The sequence below is a fragment of the Thamnophis elegans genome, chromosome 13, assembly GCF_009769535.1.
Source record: "Thamnophis elegans isolate rThaEle1 chromosome 13, rThaEle1.pri, whole genome shotgun sequence".
NCBI lineage: Eukaryota > Metazoa > Chordata > Lepidosauria > Squamata > Colubridae > Thamnophis > Thamnophis elegans.
This window is the reverse complement of record NC_045553.1, coordinates 16,615,289-16,632,625: the sequence shown is the minus strand read 5'-3', so window position 1 is coordinate 16,632,625 and position 17,337 is coordinate 16,615,289. Positions and strand designations below refer to the sequence as shown.

Genomic DNA, 17,337 nt, shown 5'->3' with positions numbered 1-17,337 from the left:
TGAAAAATCTGGAATTTGCTTAATGTAATTAAGTGATGGTAGCTCAATTACATGGTCAGAAAATGTCTGCAGCATGATCACTGGGGGGGGGGGCAAGATCAGAGAATGAAAATGCTAAAGGTGCCTCAGACCATTGAATCCAACTTCCTATCCAGGACAGAAATCCAAACGAATACGTCCCAAAGGACTCGTCTTAATACGTATGTATAGAGAAAGGAAGCACCACCACCTTTCTTGGAGTGAACTTTCCTGCCCAACTGTTACTCATGAGGTTTTTTTTCTAAAATAATTCTTCCATTCTTCCTACAGTTTAAATCCATTATTTCATGTTCCAGAGTCTGATAAGACAACAAGATTGTGACCATCCTCAAACTACACAACCACCAGACAAGATGGAGCATCTCTCTTCTCTAGAAGTGCAAGGTGCTATGGAACCAAGACCTAGCCGCATGACTACTAGACGTATGGAGAAACAAGCTAAAAAGCAACAGCATCAACAATCATCGGCCATCGATCAAGGAACTACAATAACAAATCTGGAAGCAGTGGGAGGAGCTAGACCTAAGGTTAAACAGGCCGTGCAGGAAGCTCTAAAAATGCTTCAACCAACCAAAGATGACAACTAAGATTTTAACATGGAATGTCAACGAACTGAACTCTCCACAGAAGAGGAAGAAAATATTTCATTATCTCAAACAGTTTAAGAATGATGTAATTTGTTTGCAAGAAACTCATATCAAGTCAACTGATCAAAAATATTTGATCAACTCAAAACTTGGTCAACATTTGCAGCTTCTGCTATGGAAAAGAAGAATGGTATAGTTGTATACTTAAGAAAAGATATGAAAGCTGAATTAATAGAAGCAGATCCCTTCGGAAGATATATTGCTTTAGACTTAATCTTAGAAGGGAAAAAGACATTACTTTTGGGAATTTATGCTCCCAATCAACAGCAAGATAGATTCTATAGAAATCTTCATGCTAAATTAGTACAGTGGGACTATAGTTCCTGTATACTATTGGGTGACTGGAATGGAGTGATAGACACTAAGAGAGATAAGAAGATTTCCCGCCTAAATACCAAGATGCGAGCAATGTTACCCAAATCTTTCTTTGACATTATGGATGATTTTGAATTGAGAGATATTTGGCGAGAAAGAAATGCAGAGGAATATGACTTCACTTTCTTCTCGGACAGGCATCAATCCCTCTCAAGGATTGATTTTATTCTAACCACTAATGATTTGCTTTCTAGGGTCAAGAAAACAAAGATTGCAGCTAGGGTCCTTTCGGACCATAACCCAGTTTGGATGGAGTTGGGAAGGGTAGTGCAGGCAAGAAGGTCTTGGAGATTGAATGAAAACTTATTTAGATATGAAAAGTATATTAATGATTGTAAAAAATTACTATCTGAATATTTTGTTTTGAATATGAATAAGGGTACATCTATGGAATTTGTATGGGACGCAAGCAAAGCGTATATGAGAGGAGTTTTGATGAATATAAATAAAACACATAGAAATAAGCAAGGGTTAAAACGAACAGAACTGGAAGAGGAAATTAAGAAAAAAGAGCTGGAGTTAACAATGAACCCAGACGATACAAAGGTTAAGGAAGCTATTAACATATTAAAATCTCAATTTGACATGTTGATCTCTGACCAGGTAGCTACTAATTTATTATATGCAAAACACAATACTTTTTGTAATGCAAACAAACCTGGCAGATGGTTAGCTTATCAGATTAGGAAAAAAAGGAAAACTCGAAATATATCTAAACTGATTTACAGAGGGAAGGAGGTGTTTCAACAGGAAGAGATTCAAAAGGCTTTCTGGGAATTTTTTACAGAACTGTATAAAGGGGATAAAATTAATGGTTTAGACATAGACAAATATTTAGACAAAGAGAAAATACCTTCAGTTAGAGAAGAACACAGGCAAAAATTGAATCAACCAATAACCTCGGGGGAAATCCTGCAGGTAATAAAGCAATTAAAGTCAGGGAAAGCACCAGGTACAGATGGCTTGACAGCGGTTTACTATAAAAACTTACAGTTAGAAATGGTAGAACCTCTTAGAGAATTATTTAATATGATTCAAACGGAAGGTAAAGTCCCTCCATCTTGGAAGACAGCGTTTATATCTTGATACCCAAAGAAGATCAAGATACTACTCAACCCAAAAATTATAGACCTATTTCATTACTGAATGTAGATTATAAAAATTTTACTAAAATATTAGCAAATAGGTTAATGCTGGTTATTCAACAATTGATACATACGGACCAAACAGGTTTTATACAAGGGAGACAGATGAAAAGTAATGTTAGATTAATTATTAATGCATTAGAATATTTGGGAAAGAACAACCAGATCCCTGCTGCGTTTATATTTTTGGATGCTGAAAAGGCCTTTGATCGAGTTAACTGGCAATTTCTGTTGAAGATACTGCAAAAAATGCAGATAGGAGATAATTTTTTACAGTCAATTAAAGCAATATACCAACAGCAAACAGCACAAATCATAGTCAATGGAAGTTTAACAGACTATTTTCAAATTGGAAAAGGTACAAGACAGGGCTGTCCTTTGTCCCCATTATTGTTTATTATAACTTTGGAAGTATTGTTGAATAAAATACGGGGCTTGGATGGTTTAAAAGGGATCAAGATTAGGCAGCAAGAATATAGAGTCCACGCTTTTGCGGATGATTTGGTCATAATATTGGAACAACCGCAGGAATCCAGTATGGTTTTAATGAATACGATTAATCAATATGGTCAAGTGTCGGGCTTTAAAATAAACTTAGGAAAAACCAAAATATTAGCTATAAATATGAATATTAAACAAAAGGAAGAATTAGGAGTGATGCTAGGATGTGAGGTAGTTAAAAAAGTCAAATATCTTGGAGTTAACATTTTAACTTCAAATGGGAAATTATAAGCATAATTATGAACCACTTTGGCATAGCATACAGACAGAGATGAAAAATGGGAGAAATTGCACTTATCTTTGCTGGGTAGGATAGCGGCAGTGAAAATGAACATTTTACCAAAATTTTTATTTCTTTTCCAAATGTTACCTATACTTAAAAAAGATGCGAACCTTTTAGAATGGCAGAAGGGTATCAACAAATTTGTGTGGGCAGGAAAGAAGCCGAGGGTAAAGATGAAAATAATGCAAGATGTACGTGAGAGAGGAGGATTGAAACTACCTAATTTAAAACTATATTATGATGCAGTGGCATTATCTGTAATTAGTGATTGGATTCATTTAACCAATGATAGAATATTGAATATTGAGGGACACGATCTGGTATTTGGTTGGCATGCTTATCTGTTATTCAACAAAAAATTGGATAAGAATTTTAAAAGTCATATTTTAAGAAATGCTTTATTGCGGGTTTGGAAGAAATACCAATATAAATTAAATGACAAGATACCCATGTGGGCAATTCCTAGACACGCAATTGAAAATATGAATACAGCACAAAAACAGGACAGAATTACTTACAGACAGCTTCTTACCTCGGAAAGGGGGGTATTACAATTAAATCTTTAGAGGTATTAAAAGAGGAGAAGGTAGTTCAAACATGGTTCCAGTATGGGCAATTACAGGCTAGGTGGAAAATAGATCAAAAATGGTTTTATTCAAGTTGAGGATAATCTGTTTAAACAAATAAGAGATCAAAGCTTAATGCATATAAAGAGGATATATAATGTATTAATACAGATGGATTCGGAAACAGAATTAGTTAAAGATTGTATGATAAAATGGGCTCAAAATATTGAGGAACCAATAATGTTGGATACATGGGAAAGAATCTGGGTAAGAATGTGAAATTTACACAAGCTCAAAATCTGAGAGAAAATTTTTACAAGATGTTCTATAGATGGCATTTAGATCCTAAAAAGCTGGCTTCTATGTATCCGAATGTACAGCCTAAATGTTGGAGGTGTGGTTCTCTCGATGCTACATATTATCATATATGGTGGACCTGCCAAAAGGTTAAGGCATTTTGGATAAAAATATGGTGGGTCATGCAAAATGTTTTTAAAAGAAGGATAAAGTTTAGTCCTCAGTTATTTTTACTAGGTATATGTACTGACTTTACAGTGGTAGAGACCAATTTGATTCTGCACCTGATAACTGCAGCAAGACTGTTGGTGGCGCAATATTGGAAGAAGGAAGACTTGCCTACAATCCAAGAATGGACATTGAAAGTAACAAACTTAGCTGAAATGGCTAAAATATCGGCATATCTCAAAGATCATTCAAATGAGATATATAAACGAGACTGGAAAAAATGGATTGACTATATACAAAATAAATACGGGACTAAGAAATTAGTTAGCCTATGCTTAAGATCAGAAATGATTTAAACTGTTAAAAGTCAGTTCAGTAAGAAGAAGCTAAGGTCAATCTAGAATGTCATTAATTTCTTTATTTCTTTTTTCTCAATAGATTTTAGACTGTGTTAGTTAAAAATCCATACCGTGTACGGGTTCTGGGAAGTCGGGGGGGGGAAGGAGGAGGGGGGGTGGGGGGGTGGAGGGAGGGAGGGGTACACACAACAAAAAAAATTGTACTTCAATGTCTTAATGATTGACAAATGATGACATATTTGTGTTTTTTTTTAAAGAAAAATAAAAAAGTTCTGTTCAAAGAGAAGATTGTGACCATCCTCCAGTTTGGTCCAGTCAAGTCATTTTGGTCTGAATGTGAAGGCTTCAGGCTACAAAGGAGGAGACTGTGAGTTTAAGTCTCGCCTGAGCCACGAAAGCTGGCTGGGTGACTTGGGCCAGTACCTCTCTCTCAGCCCAACCCACCTCACAGGGTTGTTGTTGTTGTGGGGAAAATAGGGGAGGAAGGAATGTTGGATATATTTGCCACCTTGAGTTATTTGTAAAAATATTAAAGGCAGGATACCAATCAATATGAGATGATTACAGGTATTTGAAGAGGGCTGCACCTTTAGTCTTCCCTTTTGAAAGTTAATCCTCCAAATTCCTTCAATTTCTCATCGTGGAACTATTCATTTATTTTCAGACTATTTCTCTAATGTACCATGAGTTTTAAATTCTGCTTTTACCCTTTAAGATGTCCACCATCCCAATTATGTCCATCAACCGCAAATCAATTAAGCATTTGTCTCCTTTGCAAATAGTTAATAAACTGTCATTTTTACATACTACAGAGCTCAGGGCTGAAACTTCTGACAACTCATGTCACTGAAAGAATCTTCAGCTTATGCAGCAATATTATATTCCATATCTGTAAACTCCCCCGATGATGAGAGACGTTACTAAAGATTATGATCTGTTTTGCAAAACCACACAATCTACTAAAGCCTTACTCATCAAGCCATCTTCCCTTAGCAGTGAAAGTATTACTGGAAATGTGCAAGCAGGAACTGCAGCGTTGTGTCAAAGTGCTGTGTCCTTCCAATATCACCCTCTAGAATGGGGAAGAAGCTGAGACAGTTGAGCTAAACTTAGGCAGAAAACTATTGGAACCACTGGAGCACAAAGTTATGAAACTGTCAAGCAACTTTGCAATGGCTTAACATTTTCCACTTTCCACAAGCCCAGTTATGGGACACTAAAAAACAGAACAGTGCAGAGGGGGGAAAAAACCCAAGCAATGTAGAAAGAACAGGAAGCAAAAATTATTGCAGCATTTTATAAGACAAGGAGGTAGAAAAGAAGCAGCTTCTGGTTTACTCAAACCACAAGCAACTCCTTAAAGAGGCACCTGGAATTGGTGTGGTTATTTCCTTGAGCAGAAACCACAGCTATCTATCTCTGTCAGAGCTACACATATGATAGGCTGTCCCCCCCATCATCCAATGCAAATCAAAAGGAGAACAGGCCATATGCTCATACAAGAAAAGCAAATTAAAATGACTTGTCAAAAGAATTCAGCAGAATTGAAGCCACAAAATGCAGCCACAAGACGCCAATGCGAAGAGGAGGAGAAAGTGAGCGATGACAAGAAACCAAGATGTTGGGAAATGGGTAAAAAAGAGAAGCAGATCAGGGAGGGCAGCTCTGAAGAAAGAGAACAGACCACTGCAACGAGGAGAAGGGGAAGCCCAGCAAGGTCAGAACCCCTGATCTATCCCTCATCTTCCCTTCTGCATCCCAGAGAGCTGCAAAGGAGGTTTTGCTGCTTAAATTTCTGCTTGCATGCAGAGGGTGCATTGAAATTCACACCAAGGCAGCAAGACAGGAGCGGTCGTGCGAGATCAAGCCATGATTTTCCCCAGAACAGAAGCAGGGATATGAAAGGCAAAATCCACAAAAGGAAAAAAAGAGGGAGCTCCCCTATGCATAGGAGTTGTGGTCCAACACACCTGGAAGCCCCACAGCCGGATGTTCCAGGTAATGAGGCCTGCATTACTCCTGGCCAACATCATCTACATGGTGCCTTGGACTCAAAGCCTACGCACGTGGGCGACCCGTGCACTTTCCACCCTCTTCACACCAGGATCTATGCAGCATCCAGAGCTCCACCTGCAGTAGGGGTGAGGGGCTAATCCTGCACCGGGTAGCCTGTGCCCAGCATTCCTCTGGAAGCATGCCCACCCAAAACCCCAGCCTGAGTAGTGGGATGGCCACCTTTGTCCAGGGGTGCAGAGCCAGGTGTCCCTCCAGAGCAGCAAAAGGGGAAGGGCAGGATTTCAAGTTTACTTTCTGGGGCAGCTGCCACTGGGCCCACAACGTGGAAGGCAACCCCTGCATCGCCCCTTCCCCCCCAGCTTAGCAGAAGGGAGGGCAGGGGGGCAGCTGCTCCCTGGTGAGCCCTGGCAGACACACAGAGTCCCCTCCACCCCCACCGACAAGCAGCGCTGTCAAACTCAGAGCTCGACCGTCTTCCTACTGCTGAGGAAACAGGCAGGTGCCACATCCTTCTCTCCTCCACGCCTCTGCCGTCTCAGGCGAAGATGGCAGCATCGCAGGAGGCCCAGATAGGCTGCCTTGACACATGGCGGCTCCATCGCAGCCATGCAGGGACCAATGTCACCCAAGCAGCCAGCCAGCCCGGCGGCTCTCCTCGGCCCACGCCAACCCCCCCAACCCCCAAGTACACGAGCCCCCCTCCCCTTCAGGGGCACGAGCCCCCCCTCTCCCTCTCAAGGGGAACAAGCCCCCACCCACCCCGTCAGATACGCCCCCTCCCCCCTCAGGTGCAGAAGTCCCGCGCGTGGAGGCTCCCCGGGGGCTCCGGCGGGGAGGCGCGCTCACCTCGTCCCACCCGTCCCTCGAGGGGGTCCTTCCGGAAGTGGATGCCGTGGACGTCCACATGGGCCTCCCCGCCCGCGTTGACGGCCCAGACCACGCTCTCGCCCAGGCTGGCCCCGGCCACGCTTCCCGGCGGCGGCTGCAGCACCAGCAGCGCCAGCAGCGACGCGGCCAAGAGCGAGGCGACGCGGAGCTGCGGCCCCACAGCCGCGGCCACCATCTCCGGCTCCTTCCGCGCTGCCGCCTCAGCTCGGCAACGGCTCCGCCCCGCCGCCGCCGCCGCCGGTGCCTCTCTCGCACATGCCTCCCGCCGCCTCAGCCGCAAGAGGGCACCCCACCGTGCTGGCCGTGCCGGCTACCCTGACGCTGGCCAATCGCCGCGCGGCTTCGCGGGGTCGCGCCACCTCGTTGGCTGCCGGGATCCCACTATTTGCATATCGGCACGGCCGCCGGCCCATAGGTGCGCGGCGAGGGGATGGCAGCAAGGTACGTTGAGAGCGCAAGCGGACGAAGTCGATTGGAGGATTCTCTCGCCTATTGGTGACGCTTCCCGCCTTTCTGGGGGCAGAGCGTAGCCGTGGACCGTTCCACGGCGACCTGATGGGGGTGCAGCTATTCGCTTCTCTTTGGGCAGCCTCTGCTGTCCGCGACTTATTACCACAGAGAGAGCGGAAAACGGAAGAACTGCGATGTCTGTGTTTTTCCTGGCAAAACGTTCTCCTACATTCACCCCGGGTTCTCCCCCCGATCTAGTGGTAGAACCCAAAGTAGGCTGTCCAATTAAAAAGCTACAGCGCGGCTTCTGAGCGCGGTGGATTGTGGAGTCGTGCTGGCAGGAAACCGGAAGTTGATGGCCCGGTGCTCAGAGGCCTGCGGTTGCCATGGCAGCGTACGCCCGTCCTCGAGTAGCGGTCCCCTCGTGGGGACGGCGCTCCTGACTGAACCCGCGTTAACGTGGCATGCAAGCGGAGCATCTTATTGCTTCCCGTGATGAGATGGCGGCTGTTCAGCCCACCTGGTTTATTCGCAAGCAATTGCCATGAAGTATTAAAAAGCCGTGGAGTTTATTTAAAATAGGTATAGTTGATGCGCAAAACAATGTTTTTCCCAACTTGGCAACTTTAGGATGTGGGGTCGTCGACGTTTTGGTGTGGTAATAGGTTTATTATTCATTGTGTGTCTGCACTTTGCCTAGAAATGAGAGCGCAATAAACAGAATCACTATTGCTGCTGGCCCTTGCGCATGTGCAGAGTGCATTTTTTAAGCTCCTGCTCGATTCCCTGCTTTCTCCGCGTCTCGATTTCAGCTGCTGCAGCTCAGCACCAGCAGCCCGGGGACCTTGGGGGAATCCAGGCCTGGTGCTTGAAGGGGCCATTTAAAGACCACCTGTTCGAGCTCATCGGGAATCCCTACTGAAGCATCCCAGAGAAGCGGAGCCTTTGGCTTGGTCATCAACCTATTCTTGCTTATCGGAGCAATTTCTTCTAACGTTCAAAAACCAGACTTTGCCCTTTCGACCAGGGCCCCTGTGCAGCATCCTTCAAGCCTCTGAAGAAGGTTGCCAGGTTGTGCTCAGAGCCTGAGGACAGGAGAGCATTATGCGTGCTCTGTGTGGGTCGAAAATTGCACTTTTGATGAGGAGGCGGCAGCCCAAAGGGGCATCAGACTTTCTTTTACAGCCACATCACGCGGCTGGCACAAACTCAAAAGTGCTGTTTACTGTTCCAAAGTCCTTTTCATGTGGGCTGTAATCAAGGCAGGGATCTCTCATCCCATAATGATGGATTTGAACTGCTTCCTCTTTAAAGATTGTTGCCTTTGCCCAATGTATTATTTCTAGTCTAGTTGTCTCTTCTATCCGTTCTTCTTCTAAAGCAGGACTCTCCAAACTTGGCAACTTTTAAGACGTGAACTTCAATGCCCAGAATTCCTCAGGCAACCATGGGATCTGAAGTCCAAAAGTCTTAACATTTGGAGACCCCTCTTAAAGTTTATGTTAACCCATTGATGTGCATTTTTCATAAGCTTTCCTTCCTCTTCTTCAAATCATTGGATTGTTGGCTCTTGTCCTGGACTCTGTGGCATCCCATTTGCTACTTCCTTCCTCACCATCAGTTGCCCTCTATGGCAAGTAATACATTTCAGCTGGAAAAATTATCTGGCATTCCAAACTCTATCCTGCAGCAAAAATCCATCCAAAACTTTGTGGTGATCACCTTCTCCTCAATTTCATAGAAGAATGTGTTTTTATTCAGAAAATATTCAAACAACCTTCACTTTTATCAATTTTGTTATGCTGTAGCCTGATTCTACAGTTGATGAAATTTATTTATTTTCCCTCATTTATCTAGAATCTATAATTTTACATCCTAAGGAAGCTAACCATGCAGCGGCTTCTGATGTGGTTGCAAAGAGATTGCCTCCAGGTGCCTTGAAATAGCTTGAGAGGACATTTGCAAATTATGTATGTTGTGTTTGTTCCAATGCACCAGGTGCATTGCAAGCATTGGCCATTCCCCACTTAAAAGAATTTTGTCTCAGTTCCAGCCTAACCTGATTCTATTCAAGTGGCTCCATATTTTTTGGAGCAGTGGCCTTCCTGGAAGTGGTATTGTTGAATCTGCATGATCTGTTTGATTATAGCTATTAACCAATGTCATTGTATACATGATGTACAATGATAATAAAGGCTATACTATTAATGGTCAACCCATTTTAATTGCCCTTCATCTATATTAGGGGTCTCCAAACTTGGCAACTTTTACGATTTGAGGACATGCTGGCTGAGGAATTCTGGGAGTTAAAAGACCACATGTCTTAAAGTTGCCAGGATGAGAGACCCCTGATCAGACTGTGGAACTGTATTATTCCCAAATTGGTTTCCTAGACTTAAGCCTCGTGCAAAGTAGAGAACCTAAAACTTTATGTATCAGTAGATCTCTAGGATTCGATGGCCTGTTGAGGTTATTCTACTTTCAAGCTGTCTATTTTTGTGCCCTGAGATTAGGCGGGGCAGTGTTAGAAAGAACATAAAGCCTTGAGAGTGATATGGATTTGAGGATTCAGATATTATTCTCATTGTGTCATTAGTCTTTTGAAACTAACAGCTCCTGAAGAGAATGGCAGTGTCAAAAGAGGGCCGTCTTCAGAGCTTCGGCATCTTTTCCTCAATTGTTCTGCAGTTTTTCAATGGGGTTCAATGGTAGCACAGGGCTCCTTCCAGTTACTCTGCTGGACAAGCTTCACTCTTTTGAACCCATCCTGGCAACAGAGGAAAGCTTTGCCTCTTTTCTGTTTTTGTTCCTGCTTGCTCTTGTGGATTCAGTCCATTCTCTCTCTCTCATAGTTTCTTCAGACAGAAGAAGCTTCTAGATACTTCTAGGGACGCCTCAGACACCTGCAGAAAGTTGTGACCCTCAAAGACCCCCAAAGATGTGACCCTCTTATGCGAGGGCTCTCCCTGTGTATTCTCTCAAGAGACCTCGATGACTTGGCCCAAACTGAGGCAGGTCTTTGGTCTCTGGCAGATTTTCTTCAGAGGCAGATTTCTGGCATTTGAACAGTGAACGTCTCTTCCAACTCTGTTATTCTGGCTTTTATTTTATTTTTTGGTAGCATCTAAAAGCTGAGTGCCCCATTTAAGAAAAGAATATAAATACCTTCATTTCCACATGGAGAGCGCTTCAGAACTTTGTGCTTGAAGTGGAACAGAATGAAACTTTAATTTTGGGTTTTACGGATTAGATGGTTAAATCCTTATAAAAATGGCTAGTTTATATTACCATGAAAAAAAGTTGTGGTTTGATGTTAATGCTTTATTTTACTGCAGTGGCGGGAACTGGGAGTCAACTCTTCTTTTTCTCCCCCTCCCCTTTTTTCCATCACTTCTTTCCTATTTACTTTGTATTTTGTATCATAACTCAATAAAATGTTAAAGCACTGATAAAAGCTGAATGCTCTGAACAGCCAGACGCATTCATGCAGGCAGTTAGAGGCACTAGGTGGAGCTGTTCACCTACAAGAATCCTGCTCAGAATTCCTCATCCTCAGACTACAGAAGCTGAAGGGAATACGGACTCCACTACCACCTTGCCCCAGCCCAGTGCTTGGTGCAAGGCCTGCAAATTCAGACAGTGGTACAATCGAACCTCCTTACACCAAAGGAGAGCCTCCAGATCTTCTGCCCAAGAGATATCTCCCTCTCCCTCCCAGCAGCGGAACAAGCTTGTTCCAACTTTTGCAGGACAGCATTTCCCGAAGGCTGCCCGTACTGTCTCTCCTTACTTTCTCCAATTTAAGGGGTGTTTAAAAAAAAAAAACACTGGACAGTCATTTGCCTGGGATGGTATAAAGCTGCCTTGAGGAGGAGATTGCACTGCAAGCTCTCCAAGGTCCCTTTCATCCTATGAAGCTGTGTTCTGAATCCAAGAGGACTTGGTTTATATACTCTTTTCTCTCCTTTTCTTCTGGGCACACTATAGCCTAGAGTTAGATCTGGACAGTGTCCAGAGGCAGTGTGGCCAGTGCAAATATTGGAAACCATTCTGATTATCCTCAACATAGCTGTGAAGGCTGGAAACATGGAGGTACAACCCATCTACAAGGCACCAGGAAGGAAAGGAAGGCCATACTATCTCACTGGCTTCACTATGGTTGCACAGTAAAACAAAAAAGCATAGAATCATAGGCTGGAAAGGACCTTGGTGGTCTTCTAGTCCAACCCCCTGGCTAAGTCTCTGAATTCCGCTCCCAGCTCTGCTGATCCTCATAGACAAGTAGCACATCAAACCATGCAATACTCATTTTTTAAAAAGATCTGTGCCAACTTAAAATCAATTACCGTAATCCATTATTTACCTGAGGTTTGGACTTGTGAAATATTAGAGTGGACCACAAGAACCGAATAGAATTTAAATGCTCTGATTGTTCTTTAAAAAAAAATACTTTCAAAAATCAAGGAGAAAAGATTATGACTAAGTGTTTCTGTATCAAAATACTTCTAATTCCACTTCTCAGAAATTGGGACAGTATGAGGACATAGTATTTAAATTGAGGGAATTGTCAGCCAGGCACCATCTGCTTTTAGTCAGACGTGTTTCCCCATCCTGGTTCATCCTGAAATCTTTTCTCCTTTCACCTCTTTCAAAAAAGGAACCAGATTTTCTTTTATATAGCATTGTACAATTTTATGCTTTGGCCCCTTTGAAGTTTGCCGCCTTGACTAAGGCAAGAAACTGAAGTTTGGAGCTGAGTGGCCTGAAGCCACTCCACACCCCAGAAAGAAAGAGCACCCATCACATGGATGAAATATTGAGAAAACGAGAAGAAATTGTTTTTGCAAAATGTCAGTAATGGTGCCATCTGCTGGGAGGATGAAAGAGTGGACTCATGGCAGCCCTTTGTCAGGCCCAGCCTTCATCTGGAAGGGCCCTCGATCTCAACAGGCTCCTTGCTGGGTGATTTTCCTCTTGCAGGGAATTGAACCCTCTGCATTCTGCAGAAACTACCTCTTCAGGCTGGCATGACCAACATTCTCTGCTCCTCGTTCTACAACATTTATTTGTTTGTCTGATTGTCTGACAAGGAGTAAGTCTACGGGACACAGAGGTAAGTAAAGATAGGAGGAAGCAGAAGCAGCTCAACTTACCTTGGCCAAGAATCAATTCTGGCACACGTGTCCATGGGAAGCCATGCCTTCACACAAAGAATGCCAATTACCTAACATGCATCACTCGTGTCAGTGGCACAGTCTGCATCTTGCACAAGGTCACTTTTGGGGTTTTTTGACTGGCAGGATCCGAGGATAGTTGCTCCCTGATGGGAATACCTGTCCTGCCCCCTCATATTAAATGGAGCACAGAAATGTTTAAATAAAAATCCTGAATTCTCCACCATTTCAGCTCCTTTTTCTGGCAAAATGCTGCTGGCAGCAGGAAAAAACGATTGAATGAAGCGCCAAAACAAAACAGTGTTGGAGCCTAAACAGCAGTGGGTGGGATTCAAATAATTTAACAACCCGTTCTCTGCCCTAAAGACCAGCTGTGTAGGCGGGGCTTGGTGGTCATGTGACTGGGTAGGCATGAGCACTTTGCCTTAGCTGTTACAATGTAATATGGGTTAACCTGAGAGGCAGTTTCTGTAAACAGGGCAATAAAGGTTAGGCTAGAAACAACACCAGAATGTTTTCTTCCTGCCTTCCTTACAGGATTAGCCCTGTAAAGTAGAAAAAAAAGATTTCTTCAAACAACCAGTTCTCTGAACTGCTTAGAAAGTTAACAACCGGTTCTCCTGAATAGGTGCAAACTGGCTGAATTCCACCACTGCTACCCAGGCTTTTCTGTGACTTTATCCATCCTTGGCAGAAAGTTCTCGTACTTTCATACATCCTGCTAAATCCTCAACACCAATTACCAAAACGCAACATGTTACCCTAAACCTAGTAAGTCAGTGGAGCATCTAGGTCTAAGACTTGTAGACTTCAACTGCCAGAATACCCCAGCCAGCATCAGCCATGCCTTGGGAATTATGGGAATTGAAATCCACAGTCGTAAAGTTGCCAAGTTTGGAGACCCCCGATCAAGGTGGAAGGGATCTTGCAGTCATTGTTTATCATGGTTTAAGGAGATGACCCACCCAACATGCAGAAACAACAGGCAAGCTTACCACAAACTTTAGCCTTGACATGCCGGTTGGGCAAATCCAGGCTGAAAATGGAGGGGTATAACTACAGTTGTCCATAGAGAAAGGCCTGCTACGCTTCCACCCGTGGGCTGGTTTTGCTTGGCTCCTGCTTTGGGAGGGCAGAAAGCTTGGTTTAGGCTGCAAAGGGATGCAGCCATTTGAGGAGATGCAGCAGTTCATTTCCAGTTCATATTCAGCCATGTGCTCTCAGTTGCATTTAAATAATTTGAAGAAGGATTGCTGATCTGGACAAATCGGAGCTTAAGCTAAGTGCCAAATCACAGGAGATTAATGAGCATCATCTGTAATCATTGTAAATGAGACTCAGCGTGACTTAGTCCACCAGGTGGAGAGGAATAGAATTGTCATATTTCAATTTATCAAGCAGAGGAGACTGGAAAGGGGTAGTACGTGGTACACAAAATCTAGTTCATTCCTTGGCAACTGAGCAGCTGCAAATGGCTCCTAACTTCAGCTCTTTCTTTGTGGTTGTTTCCACCAACGCTAATAGCATTCAAAATCCAACATTTATGTTGCTTAAAAAATTCTCCCTGTAGCAGACCTGTCATTTTGTGCCCATGACCACATTCCCCTCTGGAGATCCCCAGCCCTGGCCCCTTGTCTTTGCCAATGCCGTGACCCGTCAAAACCGCGGTAGACAAAACCGCGCTCGACGAAAGCGCGTACCTGACGTCATCAGCAGCGCGACGAAAAAAATTAAAAATAAATTAAATTGAAATTAAAATAAAATTAAAGCAAGCCGGTTCACATAAAGGTAAGGGTTAGGTTTAGGGTTAGGGTTAGGGGTTAGCGTTAGGTTTAGGGTTAGGTTAAGGGTTAGGTTAAGGGTTAGGTTTAGGGTTAGGTTTGGGGGGGTTAGGGTAAGGTTTTCACTTTAATTTTAAATTTACCGCTCACAGCACAATGTTTTCGTCGCGCTGTGATGACGTCACGTATGTGCTTTCGTCGAGCGTGCTTTTGTCTACCGCGGTTTTGTGGTGGAACCGCCAATGCTGCACTCTGGAGAGGGCTGGCGGCAGCAGCTCCAGCTTGGATGGTCTGGAATTGGGGTTCTAACCCCAAACATTTCAGGGTACTTTCTCTTCCCAAGCAAGGGGAGGGCAAATGAGGACCAGCTGAGAGATCCAGATGTTTTGTGATGCTGCTGTCTTAGGGTAAATTGGCCAGGGGAGGGAGCTTGTTGCTCTCGAAGCCTGGATTTTTTTTGCAGGTGTTTCATTACCTAACTAGGTAACATCATCAGTGCTAGTGATATTACCTAGTTGGGTAATGAAACGTCTGCAAGAAACAACCAAGCTCAAAGAGCACTAAGGACCCCTCATTTCAACCCTGAGCTACAAATATTCTCCTTTATTAGTAGGGAGGAGTGAACTGCCCTTCATCCCCTGCATGGAGCCTTTCCAAACACCACCTGTCCTCCACCTGCCCCTCTCCCCTTGGGCCTTCCTAACCGGAATGGCTTCAAGACAGTCCTGCACTCCTGGAGCACATGAGGCTGGAACGGCCCCTGCAGAGAGGAGGAGGTCCAGTTCCTCTCCCAGATGTCTCATGCCAGAAAAACGGGCTGAGATGCTGACCAATTAAGCTGCACTGGCTGGGAGATGAGATGAGTAATCTGTGCAATGAGATTATTAGATTGAAGACCTAATCCCCAAATCCGTCTGTACGTGAAAACTGCCTCCCAACAACCCTCCCCCTGCCTCCATGGGTTGTTTGACAGAGAACGAGAGAAGCAAGAGAGCCTCTCTTGCAGGAGGAATAAGGCTGGAGGGACTGGGTCCTGATCCCTCCTTTCCCCCCCAAGTTTAATGAGAGGTGCTAACTAAGGGGCAAGACCAAGCCATGGGGGGAGCTGTCCATTCTGGACTTTTGTCAGGGCAAGTGCGGTTCACACCATGTGGGAGAAGAAGCTGATGGTTTTGTGTCTTTGGGTTCTGACCTTAATATGGAACTATAATCAGCAGATTGATGGGTCTGAGCACACGACCTGAACCCAGCCATGTTCTTCTAGCCTGCGATTATGACGCTACTTTAGCTTGTTGTGTGAACACTGTGCAAAGAGTTCAGGTTTCTTCACAGCCACTTCTCTACAAGCTGGGATTTTCCTTTTGTAGGCATGTGAGATCAGAATGGGAGTCCCTCCCTCAGCTGGGCCTCCCACAGGCACAGGACACCTATTCAGTGGCAACACCACCAAAGCCTCCCACGCCCCTCTCCCTCTTTGCTTCCCAGCCAACAACCACCAACTTCTGCCAGAAGATGTCCGTATCTTCCAAGCAGCTTCCGTGTTTCTCAAACTGGGCCATTTTAAGGAGGGTGCACTTCTACTCCCAGAATTCTTCAGACTCCCTTGGTGGTTAGAGAATTCTAGAGAAAGCCACACACCCTAAAGTTGCTGAAGTTGACAAACACTGATCTAGATTAATCGTGTTGTGTCGTACAGAGTAATTTCAGTATTTCGTTTTGTATTTAGTCATCCAGAGGAAGGCTTTTCCTGCTGATTGCATTACGAATCTCCATTGATATTGCATTTCATGTGCTTCGTCTTTGCTGAAGGTCTTATACAGGCACTATAGTGAGACCTCCATGAACACATCAAAGGGATGTGTGTGTTTGTGCATGTGCAATTGTTTTATAAAGACCAAAGACTCCCGTGCTCCTGACCACTTCATAGATGCATGAGCCACCATGTTTTCTTAGCAGGGATGTGGATTTCCTGGTCTGCTACCCTCACTAGATATGAGCCTGCTTGGCCATTTAAGATGCCCCGTGATGAATTTAATTTTGCCTGAATTTAATAATTTTGTAAAATCCCATTTTGATTCTTTAATGCGCTAGATGAGTTGCCTACCACTCTGAGCACAAAGAGCTCCCAATTCCCACTTGTGTAAAAGGGTGTAGCTCCATTCAGGAGGTCTGCAGTGTTTGGTCAAAAAAAGTCAAGATAGCGGCCACATCAGTGGAATCAAAGCTCTGCCTGTTTTCCTGTGCACAGCATGCACCTCAAGGGCCTGGCACCCGGCTGTCTCAGATGAAGGGCCAGCCCAGTCAGGTGAGAGTCCTGGCCCTCCTCCTTCAGCAGCTGGCATCTCTGGAGTCAGGTCAAGATGGCAGCAGCACAGATAAGAAATAGACAGCCTCAATTGCAGGGCTGCAGCCACCATGTTAGCCTTAGACTTGGATGGCTGGGGGGCAAGTGGGAAGAACAGACAGGGTGTTGAATGTTGTCCCACAACGTGGCTTCTTCGGTGAGATTGTGTAGTTTGCAAACTGGCTGGTTTCTATTTCTATTCCTATTTCTATTCTTAGCTCCAGCTTGAGGGGGGGCTCTTAGCAGCCCCCTTTAATAGAGTTGTGGGCCTTGACCCCCCAGGGACCCCCTAATGGCCCCATCA

General features: G+C 44.3%; 1 protein-coding gene across 1 annotated transcript in view; it reads right to left on the bottom strand.

Annotated features, from left to right (window-relative positions):
* Positions 1-7,589, bottom strand: part of MLEC (malectin) — a 31,613-nt gene extending 24,024 nt beyond the window's left edge. The window contains exon 1 of the mRNA XM_032229105.1: positions 7,243-7,589. Coding sequence (XP_032084996.1) covers positions 7,243-7,459 — 217 coding nt within the window. The 5' untranslated portion in view covers positions 7,460-7,589. The remainder of the gene's footprint in view (positions 1-7,242) is intronic.
* Positions 7,590-17,337: the final 9,748 nt, after the last annotated feature.